This window comes from Schistocerca serialis, chromosome 5, assembly GCF_023864345.2.
Source record: "Schistocerca serialis cubense isolate TAMUIC-IGC-003099 chromosome 5, iqSchSeri2.2, whole genome shotgun sequence".
NCBI classification, from domain to species: Eukaryota; Metazoa; Arthropoda; class Insecta; order Orthoptera; family Acrididae; genus Schistocerca; species Schistocerca serialis.
Window position 1 is genome coordinate 142,865,691 of NC_064642.1, and position 12,790 is coordinate 142,878,480.

Genomic DNA, 12,790 nt, shown 5'->3' on the forward strand with positions numbered 1-12,790 from the left:
TAATAATGATTACTCCCTCGTAACATTTCTTTTTCTCTAAGGTTTAGGGTGTCATAAGTAAAACATACACAGCAATTTTTTATCAGATGATAATATCTATTAATGTGTTGAAATAGTTCTTTAAAGATTCTGAAACAGTTAAATTTGCAACTTAACTAATTCATCTACTTGCAGCTTGCCTCAATCTCTTCCTGGTATTTTTTTTAACTTTTCTCTGAGCTGCTGGATGTATGCATACAGTGAAGTGAATTCTTTTAAGGACATACGTAAAAATTAGAACTTGACATAAGACATAAACATTGCGGCTGTAGACTGACCGCAAGAAGGAGCTGCTGTGGCGGTGAATGCTGAGGCTGGACAGTGGTGGTTGGTGTCACAACTGTGGTTTGCATCTCTGTTACTTGGGGTGAAGGGCTGGGCACGGTTGGTGATAAAGCTGCAGGAGCAGTAAGCTCAACTTCCTCCTGACCTGCATCACCCTCTTTCTTGACACGCGGCTGTCGCACCAGCCACCTATTACGTTTTGCTGATGGTGGTTTTCCTGAAAAGGTGATGCCCACTTAGTGTAATGATCAGACACATTCATTATTTTATCTATTTAGATATTTAGATATTTCTAGTGAACAATTTTTGTTGCTTTGTCCACACCTACATACAATATACACATTTACCTGGTAGACGAAAAATTAGGATATTGCTATTGAAGTTGATTTGTGTTGTTAATAGATATTTCCAAAACTTGTAAAAAATAGATTACATGGTAATGTAGTAATAAGTTATGTCATCTTCTGTACTTCTAGTACTGAAATGGCACCTACTGATTCATAAACCCATGTCATATGATTCTAACAATTTTCTGCAGTAATGTGAACAGTCACTGAAATATTAATACACACAAATCTTCAAACACACAAAAGATTATACACAATCCATGGATAAAAAACTAAGCTCACTAGAAGGAAAGGACATCAAGGCATGACTCTTGAAATAGACGAGCCTGAGAGTACCTTTTCTGTCTTTTGGAATGCACAGAAAAATTAACTTAGAAAAAGATTATAGGACAGTGGATACGAATAAACTTATACTTCCATATTAAGGCACAAATCAATGTACAAGAGTAGATTTTGATGGGCTCCTCATTCAGTCACAGAATATTCTAGATGACTGGTAAAGTCTGAGTGTAAAACGAGATATATTATACAACAATAACTTAATCACACTATGTGAGAGCTCATGAGATGTATAAATGTTAGAAAAAACATCTATGAACTTACAAATTGCACCAATAGAAATCAAATGAATGCAAGAAAACAAGCAAAATATAATACAGGTAAGTCACTGGTGCAAATGAAAAATGAATAACAGGAAGTTTGAACAAAAGATGCTGAGATACTGAGTCACAGGCAGGCACGACAAAAAGACTGTCAAACAAGTCAGCTTTACACACACACACACACACACACACACACACACACACACACACACACACACGACCACAGCCTCTGGCTGCGGAGGTCAGACTCTTAGTCGTGTGTGCAAGTTGCATTTGTGTGAGAATGTGTGTGTGTGTGTGTGTGTGTGTGTGTTGTTTAATTCTGATGAAGGCCTGTTTGGCCAAAAGCTCACTTGTTTGAAAGTCTTTTTGTTGTACCTATCTGAGACTCAGCATCTCCGCTATATGGTTAATAGCAACTATCCTTTTAATAATATTGTCTTTATTCCATCCTGGATTTTCCATTATATGAACAGAAGTGTATTACAGTGAATATATATCGATACTTAAAAAAATGCAGATCTTTACCGAAAGGACAAAGAACACTTTTAGCACACCAAAACAATAAAGCAATCTTCACTCCTAAGGACACTGGATGATTAAATTATATTACACACTGAATTGCAAATTTTTAAATATAATCACTGGAACATTAAAATGTATCTATTTCCCAGAAAAACAGCCTTCTGAAGAAACATAGTAAAATTATTTGAAACATAGTAAGAAATGAGACAGGAAAAGACAGTAAGTAAAATAAGAAAATTTCCTTAAATACAAATAACAAAGTGATCACATATTGCAAACACTTTATTAACATATTGATGCATTTTGTGTGCCAAATGAAAATATAGTATTAGCAAAACAAAAATAATATTAAGTGAGATAACTTCTCATTTTATGAGCAATTCTTTTTCATTACATTCATGATAGCTTAGGCTCAGCCACATTTGCCGTACTCCAAAGCCCTTAGGCGATTATTTTATAGTAATTCCTCTTTCAGAAGCCAAAGTGAGAAATGGACATTGAAAGACAATGGGAAAGTTGTTCATGAAAGAAAGAAAAACAAGGCAACTGGACTACATGATAGAATACAGTTGGAATATAAAGCAACTGACATTTGTTTTGTTATGGTAGATATATTTCAAATATTGCTGAGAAAGAAATGAAATTCGAAGACATACAATCAAGCACACATTATTCTACCGAAAAAATAGAGATTCAAAAATCTGCATCAGTGGTAAATATATAGCCTGCATCTAAATAATTTTGACTACTATGCACTTCTGTTAATATACATTCAAACAAGTGCTAACACTTTTAAAATCTACATTATCTTCACATGTATGAAGCTATTAACACATCTTCAACTTTCTGACAGGTTAGGACTGTTTCAATTCTGTCAGTGCTTCTTGAGTACTTTCTGAATTTCACTCAAAATTTCTGGACTAGCACTCTAAGTTCGAGGTAGGTTGTATGTTATACCTGGTTAGCTCCAATAGTAATAGAATTCCCCTAAAAAGGAAATGATTTAGGTTTATGTATCAGGCTGGCACACAGTTTTAACCTGACATGTTCAATAACAGTGCACACTCCACTATGAGCGAATGACACTTTTTGGAACCAGTTCAGGCGCTGCAACTAACCCCCTTTCACTGCTACATCCTCCTTTCCAGGACTGCTTGTCCAGCAAGGTGAGCATGGGAAGTTCAGTGGAATTTGGGATGTGTGAGAGGTATTGAAAGAAGTGTGGAAGTGGATCATGGATTGAGCCTGGACAGATCAGTCAATGACAGTATTTCTTGCAAAAGACAAGGCTCTTGATTTATGTGCTGGTGGCTATTATTGTGATCTTCAGTCTGAAGACAGGGTTGATTCAGCTCCCTGTGGTACTCTATTCTGTGCAAGTCTCTTCATCTGCGAAAGACTACAGCAAACTACATCCATTGGAACCTGCTTACTGTATTCATCTCTTGGTCTCCCTCTGCAATTTTTGCCCCTCCTACTTTCTTCCAACACTAAACTGGTGATAACTTGCTCCTCTAGACCCAACTGCTTATCACCCACATTTAACTTCTATTCATGGCTACATTCCAGACAGATACATCCGGCAAGGACTTCCTAGCACTAAAATTGACCCTAGATTTCAACAAATTTCTCTTCTTCAGAAACACTTTTCTTGCCATTGCCATTTTACTCTTTATATCCTCTCTGCTTGGGCAATCATCAATTATTTTACTGCCTAAATGGTAAAACTCATCTACTACTTTTAGTTTCTCATTTCCTAATCTATTTCCCTCACCATCAATTGATTTATTTTGACTACATTCCATTACCCTCATTTTGCTTTTGCCAATGTTCATCTTACATCCTCCTTTCAGGACACTACCCATTACATTCAGTAGCTAATCCAAGTCTTTGCTAATCTCAAGGTTTTTATTTCTTCTCCCTCACCTTTAATTTCTTCTTCAATTTTTGTTTCCTTTACTGCTTGCTCAATGTACAGTCTGAATAACACTACAGACAGGCTACAAGCCGGTCTCACTCCCTTCTAAACCATTGCTGCCCTTTCATGTCCTTCAACTCTCATAACTGTAGTGTAATTTTTGTACAGTTTAGAACCTTTCGATCCCTGTATTTTACCCCTGCTCCATTCATAATTTCAGAGAGTGTATTCCAGCCATTGTTGTCAAAAGCATTCTCTATGTCTACAAGTGCTATAAATGTAGATTTGCCTTTCTTTAACCTGAGTTGTAGGGTCAGTATTGCCTTGCATGTTCCTACATTTTTCCAGACTCCCATTCTTCCATAAATAATTCTTGTCAGTATTCCGCAATCATGACTTATTAAACTGATAGTTAAGTAATATTCACATCTGACAGCACCTACTTTCTTTGAAATGGAAATAATTACATTTTTCTTGGAGTCAGAAGGTACTTCCTGTCTCCTACATCTTGCATGCCAGGTGAAACTGTTTTGTCGCATCTGACTCTCCCAAGGACATCAGTAGTCCTAAGGGAGTGTCATCCACTCCAGGGATCTCATTTCGACTTTGGTCTTTCAGTGTTCTGTCAAGTTTTTCTCGGAGCATCATATCTTTCATCTCATCTACTTCCTCTTCCCTTTCTATAATATCGCCGTCAATTTCATTTTACTTGTATGGCCCCTCTATATATCCCTTCCATCTTTCAGCTTTCCCTTCTTTACTTAGGACTGGTTTTCCCTCTGAGCTCTTGATATTCATACAGCTGCTTCTCTCTACTCCAATGACTTCTTTAATTTTCCTGTAGAGAGTATTTATCTTTCACCTAGTTATACATACTTCTATAGACATGCATGTGTCTTCTAGCCATTTCTGCTTAGCCACTTTGGACTTCATGTCAATCTCATATTTTAGACATATGTATTTCCTTTCACCTGCTTCATTTTGATATTTACTCTGTCAGGAAGATTGGAACTACGGTCTCCAATTAACTCTGACCTGACATCCATTCTCATACAGAATATACACTCCTGGAAATGGAAAAAAGAACACATTGACACCGGTGTGTCAGACCCACCATACTTGCTCCAGACACTGCGAGAGGGCTGTACAAGCAATGATCACACGCACGGCACAGCGGACACACCAGGAACCGCGGTGTTGGCCGTCGAATGGCGCTAGCTGCGCAGCATTTGTGCACCGCCGCCGTCAGTGTCAGCCAGTTTGCCGTGGCATACGGAGCTCCATCGCAGTCTTTAACACTGGTAGCATGCCGCGACAGCGTGGACGTGAACCGTATGTGCAGTTGACGGACTTTGAGCGAGGGCGTATAGTGGGCATGCGGGAGGCCGGGTGGACGTACCACCGAATTGCTCAACACGTGGGGCTTGAGGTCTCCACAGTACATCGATGTTGTCGCCAGTGGTCGGCGGAAGGTGCACGTGCCCGTCGACCTGGGACCGGACCGTAGCGACGCACGGATGCATGCCAAGACCGTAGGATCCTACGCAGTGCCGTAGGGGACCGCACCGCCACTTCCCAGCAAATTAGGGACACTGTTGCTCCTGGGGTATCGGCGAGGACCATTCGCAACCGTCTCCATGAAGCTGGGCTACGGTCACGCACACCGTTAGGCCGTCTTCCGCTCACGCCCCAACATCGTGCAGCCCGCCTCCAGTGGTGTCGCAACAGGCGTGAATGGAAGCACGAATGGAGACGTGTCGTCTTCAGCGATGAGAGTCGCTTCTGCCTTGGTGCCAATGATAGTCGTATGCGTGTTTGGCGCCGTGCAGGTGAGCGCCACAATCAGGACTGCATACGACCGAGGCACACAGGGCCAACACCCGGCATCATGGTGTGGGGAGCGATCTCCTACACTGGCCGTACACCACTGGTGATCGTCGAGGGGACACTGAATAGTGCACGGTACATCCAAACCGTCATCGAACCCATCGTTCTACCATTCCTAGACCGCCAAGGGAACTTGCTGTTCCAACAGGACAATGCACGTCCGCATGTATCCCGTGCCACCCAACGTGCTCTAGAAGGTGTAAGTCAACTACCCTGGCCAGCAAGATCTCCGGATCTGTCCCCCATTGAGCATGTTTGGGACTGGATGAAGCGTCGTCTCACGCGGTCTGCACGTCCAGCACGAACGCTGGTCCAACTGAGGCGCCAGGTGGAAATGGCATGGCAAGCCATTCCACAGGACTACATCCAGCATCTCTACGATCGTCTCCATGGGAGAATAGCAGCCTGCATTGCTGCGAAAGGTGGATATACACTGTACTAGTGCCGACATTGTGCATGCTCTGTTGCCTGTGTCGATGTGCCTGTGGTTCTGTCAGTGTGATCATGTGATGTATCTGACCCCAGGAATGTGTCAATAAAGTTTCCCCTTCCTGGGACAATGAATTCACGGTGTTCTTATTTCAATTTCCAGGAGTGTATATATAACCTACAGCCTGATGAATGTGACCCAATTTCCACTTCACACTAGGCTGACCAGACATCCAAGTTTTGTCAGGACAGTTCTGGTTTTCACATAAATGTGTGCAATAACAGTTATTATTTATTTAAATATTTATGAAAAACATATTTTTTGTAGTAGAATGTACAGAAATACATACTATCACAAGACCCACTATGGGACTACAGCATTTGGTTTAACTCATCTTATGCTTAAAGAAAGAGTAAGAGATATGTTGAAAAGAAAAGCTTGTATTACCTAATCCCCCCCCCCTCTCCCTCAAACTTGTCAACCTTCCCTTTATGGCCCTCAGTGCAAGTAAAACCAAACCAAGGAAGGTGTAAAGGAGCATCACTTACACCGTTTCTCCTAATGGAACTGCAGTAATATGAACGTTAATTTTGTGAGAATGTGAGTGATGTGGAATGTGCAGTGCTTATTGAATACTGTTTGGTATGTATGCAAGCTTCCCAAAACAGTCTGAAGGCAAATGAAATCTTACATTTTAGTATGAAATGCATCATTTGTATCTGATTACTGATTATTAAAATTACACAGTTTTTAGGATTAACAAATTGTACCTAAGCACCTAGTAAGTGACTTAACATTGCAGAAAATATATCTAAGCTATTACAATAAAAAGTATGTATCATTCCTTTTTATTTCTGAAGAAAATAACTTTATTTGTGTATAATGTAGCAACATGTTCCATTCCAGTTCACAAAATGTAGATATATTTTACTATGGGTTTTTCTGCTGCAGCATTGTCAGAGGCCTGTTATCGATTCCAAAATATCATGACAACTGACAAGAATGGTAATCAGAAGAGTGATAAGAAGTTATGTATAAAGTATAAACACAAGTGTATAAGTTTTTTCACTTTACGGTATGGTCAGCCTATCCAAATAGAAGTATATACTTCTAGCTCCAAACAGCTGAGAGACTGATCAATGTCAGTCCACAAGAGTCAGAGTTACCCATTAAAATATTCACTAATATCCACCTTGATGCATCCGCTGCAGCAAGTTCTCTAATTCAGTGATGTGACAATAAAAGACAATCTTTAAGATAAAGATGTGGTTACAGATCAGGCAAAATAACAGTTTGCTCTCATGAATGTTTTATAGGTGAGCTGGGTTCAAATTTCACATGGCGTTTGGCTTTAGAATCTTCTACATGTGACTTTTCAAATGCTTCAAACATGTTCTTTCATTTTGCATGTCCACTTACAATTCTGTGAAGCAAACAGCTATCAGTTGTCCAAATAGATATTGCAGGAGTTTAGGTTTAGCTTTAATGCATCATAGTGGTGCAGGTACTGACCACCAAGCTTAGAATTGCCACTCTGAAGTTCTGAATAAAATACAAATTTAGTTACTCTATGGATACTACCCTGCACTGTGTCCACACCACGCCATTTACCATAAAGAATTCTGTGCCATGCATATTACATTTTTGCAGAACTTCAGCATTTAGCATTTTACTTTGCCTTTCAGTTTCAGTACTGTCCAGACAGATGTCATGTACACTGAAGTGCCAAAGAAACTGGTATAGGCATGCGTATTCAAATACAGAGATATGTAATCAGGCAGAATAAGGTGCTGTAGTCAGCAATGCCTATGTAAGATGAAAAGTGTCTGGCACAGCTGTAAATCAGTTACTGCTGGTACAATGGCAGGTTATCAAGATTTATGTGAGTTTGAGTGTGGTGGTACAGTCAGCGCACAAGCAATGGGACACAACATCTCTGAGGTAGCGATGAAGTGGGGATTTTCCCGTATGAACACTTCACGAGTGTATCGTGAATATCAAGAATCCTGTAAAACATCAAATCTCTAACATTGCTGAGTTCAGAAAAAGATCCTGCAAGAACGGAACCAACAACGACTGAAGAGAATTGTTCAACATAACAGAAGTGTAACCCTTCCGCAAATTGCTGCAGATTTAAATGTTTGGCCATCAGTAAGTGTCAGCATGTGAACCATTCAACAAAACATCATCAGTATGGGCCATCAGAGCTGAAGTCCCACTCGTGTACCCTTGGGGGCTGCACAACACAAAGTTTTATGTCTCACCTGGGCCCATCAACACTAATATTGGACTGTTGATGACTGGAAATATGCTGCCTGGTCCGATGAGTCTTGTTTCATATTGTATTGAGTGAATGAGTGTGTACGGGTATGGAGACAACCTCATGAATTCACAGACCCTGCACGTCAACAGGGGACCATTCAAACTAGTGGAGGCGCTGTAATGGTGTGGAGCATGTGCAGTTGGAGTGATATGGGGCCCCTGAGACATCTAGATACGGCTTTACAGGTGACACATACATAAGCATCCTGTCTGATCACCTGCATCCATTCATGTCCATTGTGCATTGTGCATTCTGATGGACTTGGGCAATTCCAGCATGACAACACGACACCCAACAAGTCCATAATTGCTACAGAGTGACTCCAGGAACACTCTTCTGAGGTGAAACACTTCTGTTGGCCACAACTCTCCAGACATGAACATTACTGAGCATATCTGGTATTCCTTGCAATTTAGCGTTCAGAAGAGATCTCCACCCCCTTGTACTCTTACAGATTTATGGACAGCCCTGCAGGATTCATAGTGTCAGTTCTCTCCAGCATGACTTCAGACATTTGTCGAGTCCATGCCACATCACGCTGCGGCACTTCTGCATGCTCAAGGGGGCCCTACTCGATATTAGGTAGGTGTACCAGTTTCTTTGGCTCTTCAGGGTATATGCTGTCATAATGTTTAAATGCATCTTTATAAAGGTGCCAATTCACAGAGGACAAGATCATCACCAGGTACATGCCTAGTTTGGTATTCAGACATAAATCATGGGATGTCCGTACCTCCGGGTTTAATTTATTGAAGGCAGCATATGCCTTGGCAATAAAGGTAGTTATTTCAGTTTGAAGTCTGATGTCACTCCAAATTATATTAAAAATCAGGACTGTGATCTAGAGGCACATAGCACCTTTGGCTAAATCAAAGAGTCTTGGTTAACAGCCTCGATTCCAGCCACTATATGTATATATATGAATGTATGTAAGTGCTGTGCATGTGTAAAATTATTTACCATATCTCTTCTTAAAAACCTGGATGAATTTTGACCAAACTTGGTAAACATAACACTTACTGTCCAGAAAGAAGTAGTGTGAGATTAAGAACCTCCTAGCTCCAACTGGGGGAAAGAGGTGGGGGGGAGGGGGATGTGACATATGAGGTGCACAGAGAGAGCCAAGAGAAAGAGATGGACAGAGAGAGTGGGAGGGGGAAGTGGATGAAATGGACAGAGAGAGAGAGAGAGGGGTGAGGGAGTAGGATGTGGATATAGAGAGAGAGGTGGCAGAGGAGACAGATAGAGGAGAAGAGGAGAAAAAGAGGGGTAGAAGTGGATGGACTGAAACAGAGGTTGGAAGTAGTGGATGGACAGGAGGAAAAGGGGGGGGGTGGTGGATGGACAGAAAGAGGGGGGCCGATGGACAGAAAAAAGGGGGTGGATGGACAGGAAGGGGGGGGGGAGTGGATGGACAGGAAGAGGGGGGGGGGAGTGGATGGACAGGAAGAGGGGGGGGGAGTGGATAGACAGGAAGAGGGGGGGAGTGGATGGACAGGAAGAGGGGGGGGAGTGGATGGACAGAGAGAGGGAGAATGAAGGGATGGACAGAGGGAAGAGGCAGAGGAGATGTACACGTATATAAACAAAGATGGGGGAGAAGAAGATGGAAGGGGAGAGGTGGGGATGGAAAGGGAGAGGGGAGAAGAATTGAGCAGAGAGAGAGGGGGGGGGGGGAGAGGAGATGGTCAAAGAGGGCGAGGAGGAGCAGATGGTCAAAGAGGGTGAGAAGGAGGAGGTGGTAAGACAGAGGGGGGAGGAGGAGGAGGAGATGATCAGAGAGAGGAAGCAGGATGAGATGGTCAGAGAGAGGAAACAGTAGGAGACGGACAGAGAGAGGGAGAGGTGGCAGGAAGTGGAGGATATGGACAAGCAGGGCCCAGGCCACAGGGATTTTGCCACCCAATGTGTAGTATTCAAGCTCCATTCCCCTCCACCGGCCATTTCCTCCTTGCATTTTCAAACAAACATTTTTCATAATGTAATCCACTCATGACGTCTTATTTTCATATCTCACATTTACTCATATTCATACTTACAGTACTGTGAGCTCTTACGCACACAGACAGCACTTATACAAGGGGCTGGAGATGTTCCGCAGTGTACCTGCCAAACAAGCTTCTCCCTGATGACAAAAAAGTGAATGACCAGCAACATCACATAGGCCTAGGAAGACAAATGGAGAACACCTACACAAATGGTCCTGTTACTGTCCCATTTGCCCACGACGAGGTAGCATGAGCAATAAAACAATTAAAGAATTAGAAGACTCCCAGTCCAGATGAAACACACTGAAACACTAGAAAATACTGTTGCACAAGTCACCCCCTTTCTAATAGCGTTACTGAATGAAGCACTGCTGCAAGGCAGGGTCCTTGCTATGTGGAAAACAGCGAATGTAGTAATAATAAAAAAATCAGAGGATCGGGACCCAACAGACCCAAAGATTTACAGGCCCGTCTGCCTCTTGAACACATTGGCTAAGGTGCAGGAGAGGCTCCTGTATAATCGACTACAGTCACCCAGGACGCTCTTTCACCTTAGTACACATCAGTATGGTTTTAGATCAAGAAGCTCAATAGATGATGTAGTTAAGTGCACGCTGGAAATAATACAGGACATACAAGAAAAATACGCAGTAGCAATAGCAATCGACATAGCAGGTGCCTTCAGCAATCTCTGGTGACATGCGTTGTTTGCATGGCTATGAGAGAGGCAGACACTTAACAGTCTTATACAACAGCTTACACAACTACTGCAGAGATAGGGTTGTGCAATAGCAAGAACGAACACAAAGTTATCAAGAAAATAACAAAAGGATGTCCACAAGGCTCAATCTGTGTACCAGTTTTCTGGGATATTGCCACAGAACCACTCCTAAACAAGATGATAGGGTGAAGGGAATAGCAGTTTATGCTGATGACTTGTTAGTAGTAGTAGTAACTGCCAACTCAAGAATGCAATGCAAAAGCAAGGCTACACAACTCCTTATAAAAATAAGTGACTGGTGCAGCCATAACAAGCTCACAATTGTGGCAAACAAGACAGTACATTTACTCATCAAAGAGGCCTTGCACTACCATTAGGCTGAACAACACTAGGATACAGAGGAAAACAACAAGAAGATAGCTATGGATACACCTTGACAAACGACTGACATTCAACGAGCACATAGGGCTTACAGGTGAAAAAGCGACAAGACTAGTGCACAAACTTGTCACACTAAACTCAACTCGCTACAGACTATCATTACAGATACTGCGAATGTATCATACAGCCCTCTTTGAACCTATAATGTGTTTTGCAGGAAGTGCCTGGGCACAGTGACTATCACTCATGACCCAAAAAACCATCGAGAGACAGGGACAAAGAGGTGTATTGCTCAGAATGGCAGGAACATTTGGTATTGTACTTGCAACATACGCTATTGACATAACCATCAGACACAGAGCAGCCGTATACTGGCTCAAAAGGGGAAGACTGGGTCAGGTATATGAGATAAAAGGGAAGCATATTAAATAAAAACACCAGTTAAATATATGTCTTTTTGACTTACATATAAATGATTTATTTGTTGAAAAAAAGTGTATAAATCACCAGCACTTCTTTAGTGCGCTACAGTCGAATATCAAGAAAGTGTCCTTTCCAAAATGCTGCAACCATGATTTATGGCATTTTCATTTATTGTGGGGGAAAAGTAATTAAGTCATTGGAATACAAAAAGTGTTAAATACAAGGAAACTGGATAAACAGCTCTTGCAATGTATTTCGTGTGTGTTTTTCTATTTAAGAGGTTTAATCTCACGTTTTGTAACTAAGTGTAAATTCAGGCAGTCTGTAGCACAGTAGCTGCTTGTCCACTTTTTTAGTGAGCCAGTCAGTCAGGCCCTCAGCTGTCACCTGTTCACATCTACCGAGTGGCAAGTTACATATATGGATGCAGCAGTATACTGCACACCCTTCTGCGCAAGAGTTAAGAAAGTCTGATCCAAATGCAGGTTTGATATCTGTCGAGTATCAACTGAGTGAAAATGAAAGTAAAGTTTGTAAGTGTTGTCATCTATTGCTGGGTAGGGGAACTATCAAAATTGACATTGGTCTCACCCCTAAGTAATATTTAGGGGGGAGACCAATGTCAATTTTGATAGTTCCCTTACCCAGCAACCGATGGCAACACTTATCTCTAAGCTTTTACATTTGAGAGTTAGCCCGTTTTTCCTGACATGTCTTCAATTCATTCCTTCAACTTCTATCATTATCACAGACAAACTTGGTACACATATCACTTGCTATCTGGAAAGAAGCATCATGGAGGTAAGAAACACCAACTCTCAACAAAGGGGGGAGTGAAAAAGAAGCATAGTGCACTGAGCATAAATATCCAGACTATACTCATCCAGTGTTTGAGAACAGAACACTTAGAGACTGGCAACA

At 41.7% G+C, this 12,790-nt stretch overlaps 1 protein-coding gene across 2 annotated transcripts in view; it reads right to left on the minus strand.

Moving 5' to 3' along the window:
- Positions 1–12,790, minus strand: part of LOC126481638 (protein tramtrack, alpha isoform) — a 307,056-nt gene that overhangs the window by 95,184 nt on the left and 199,082 nt on the right. For both annotated transcript variants that reach the window (XM_050105536.1, XM_050105537.1), the window contains exon 7: positions 318–541. In XM_050105536.1, coding sequence (XP_049961493.1) covers positions 318–541 — 224 coding nt within the window. The remainder of the gene's footprint in view (positions 1–317; positions 542–12,790) is intronic.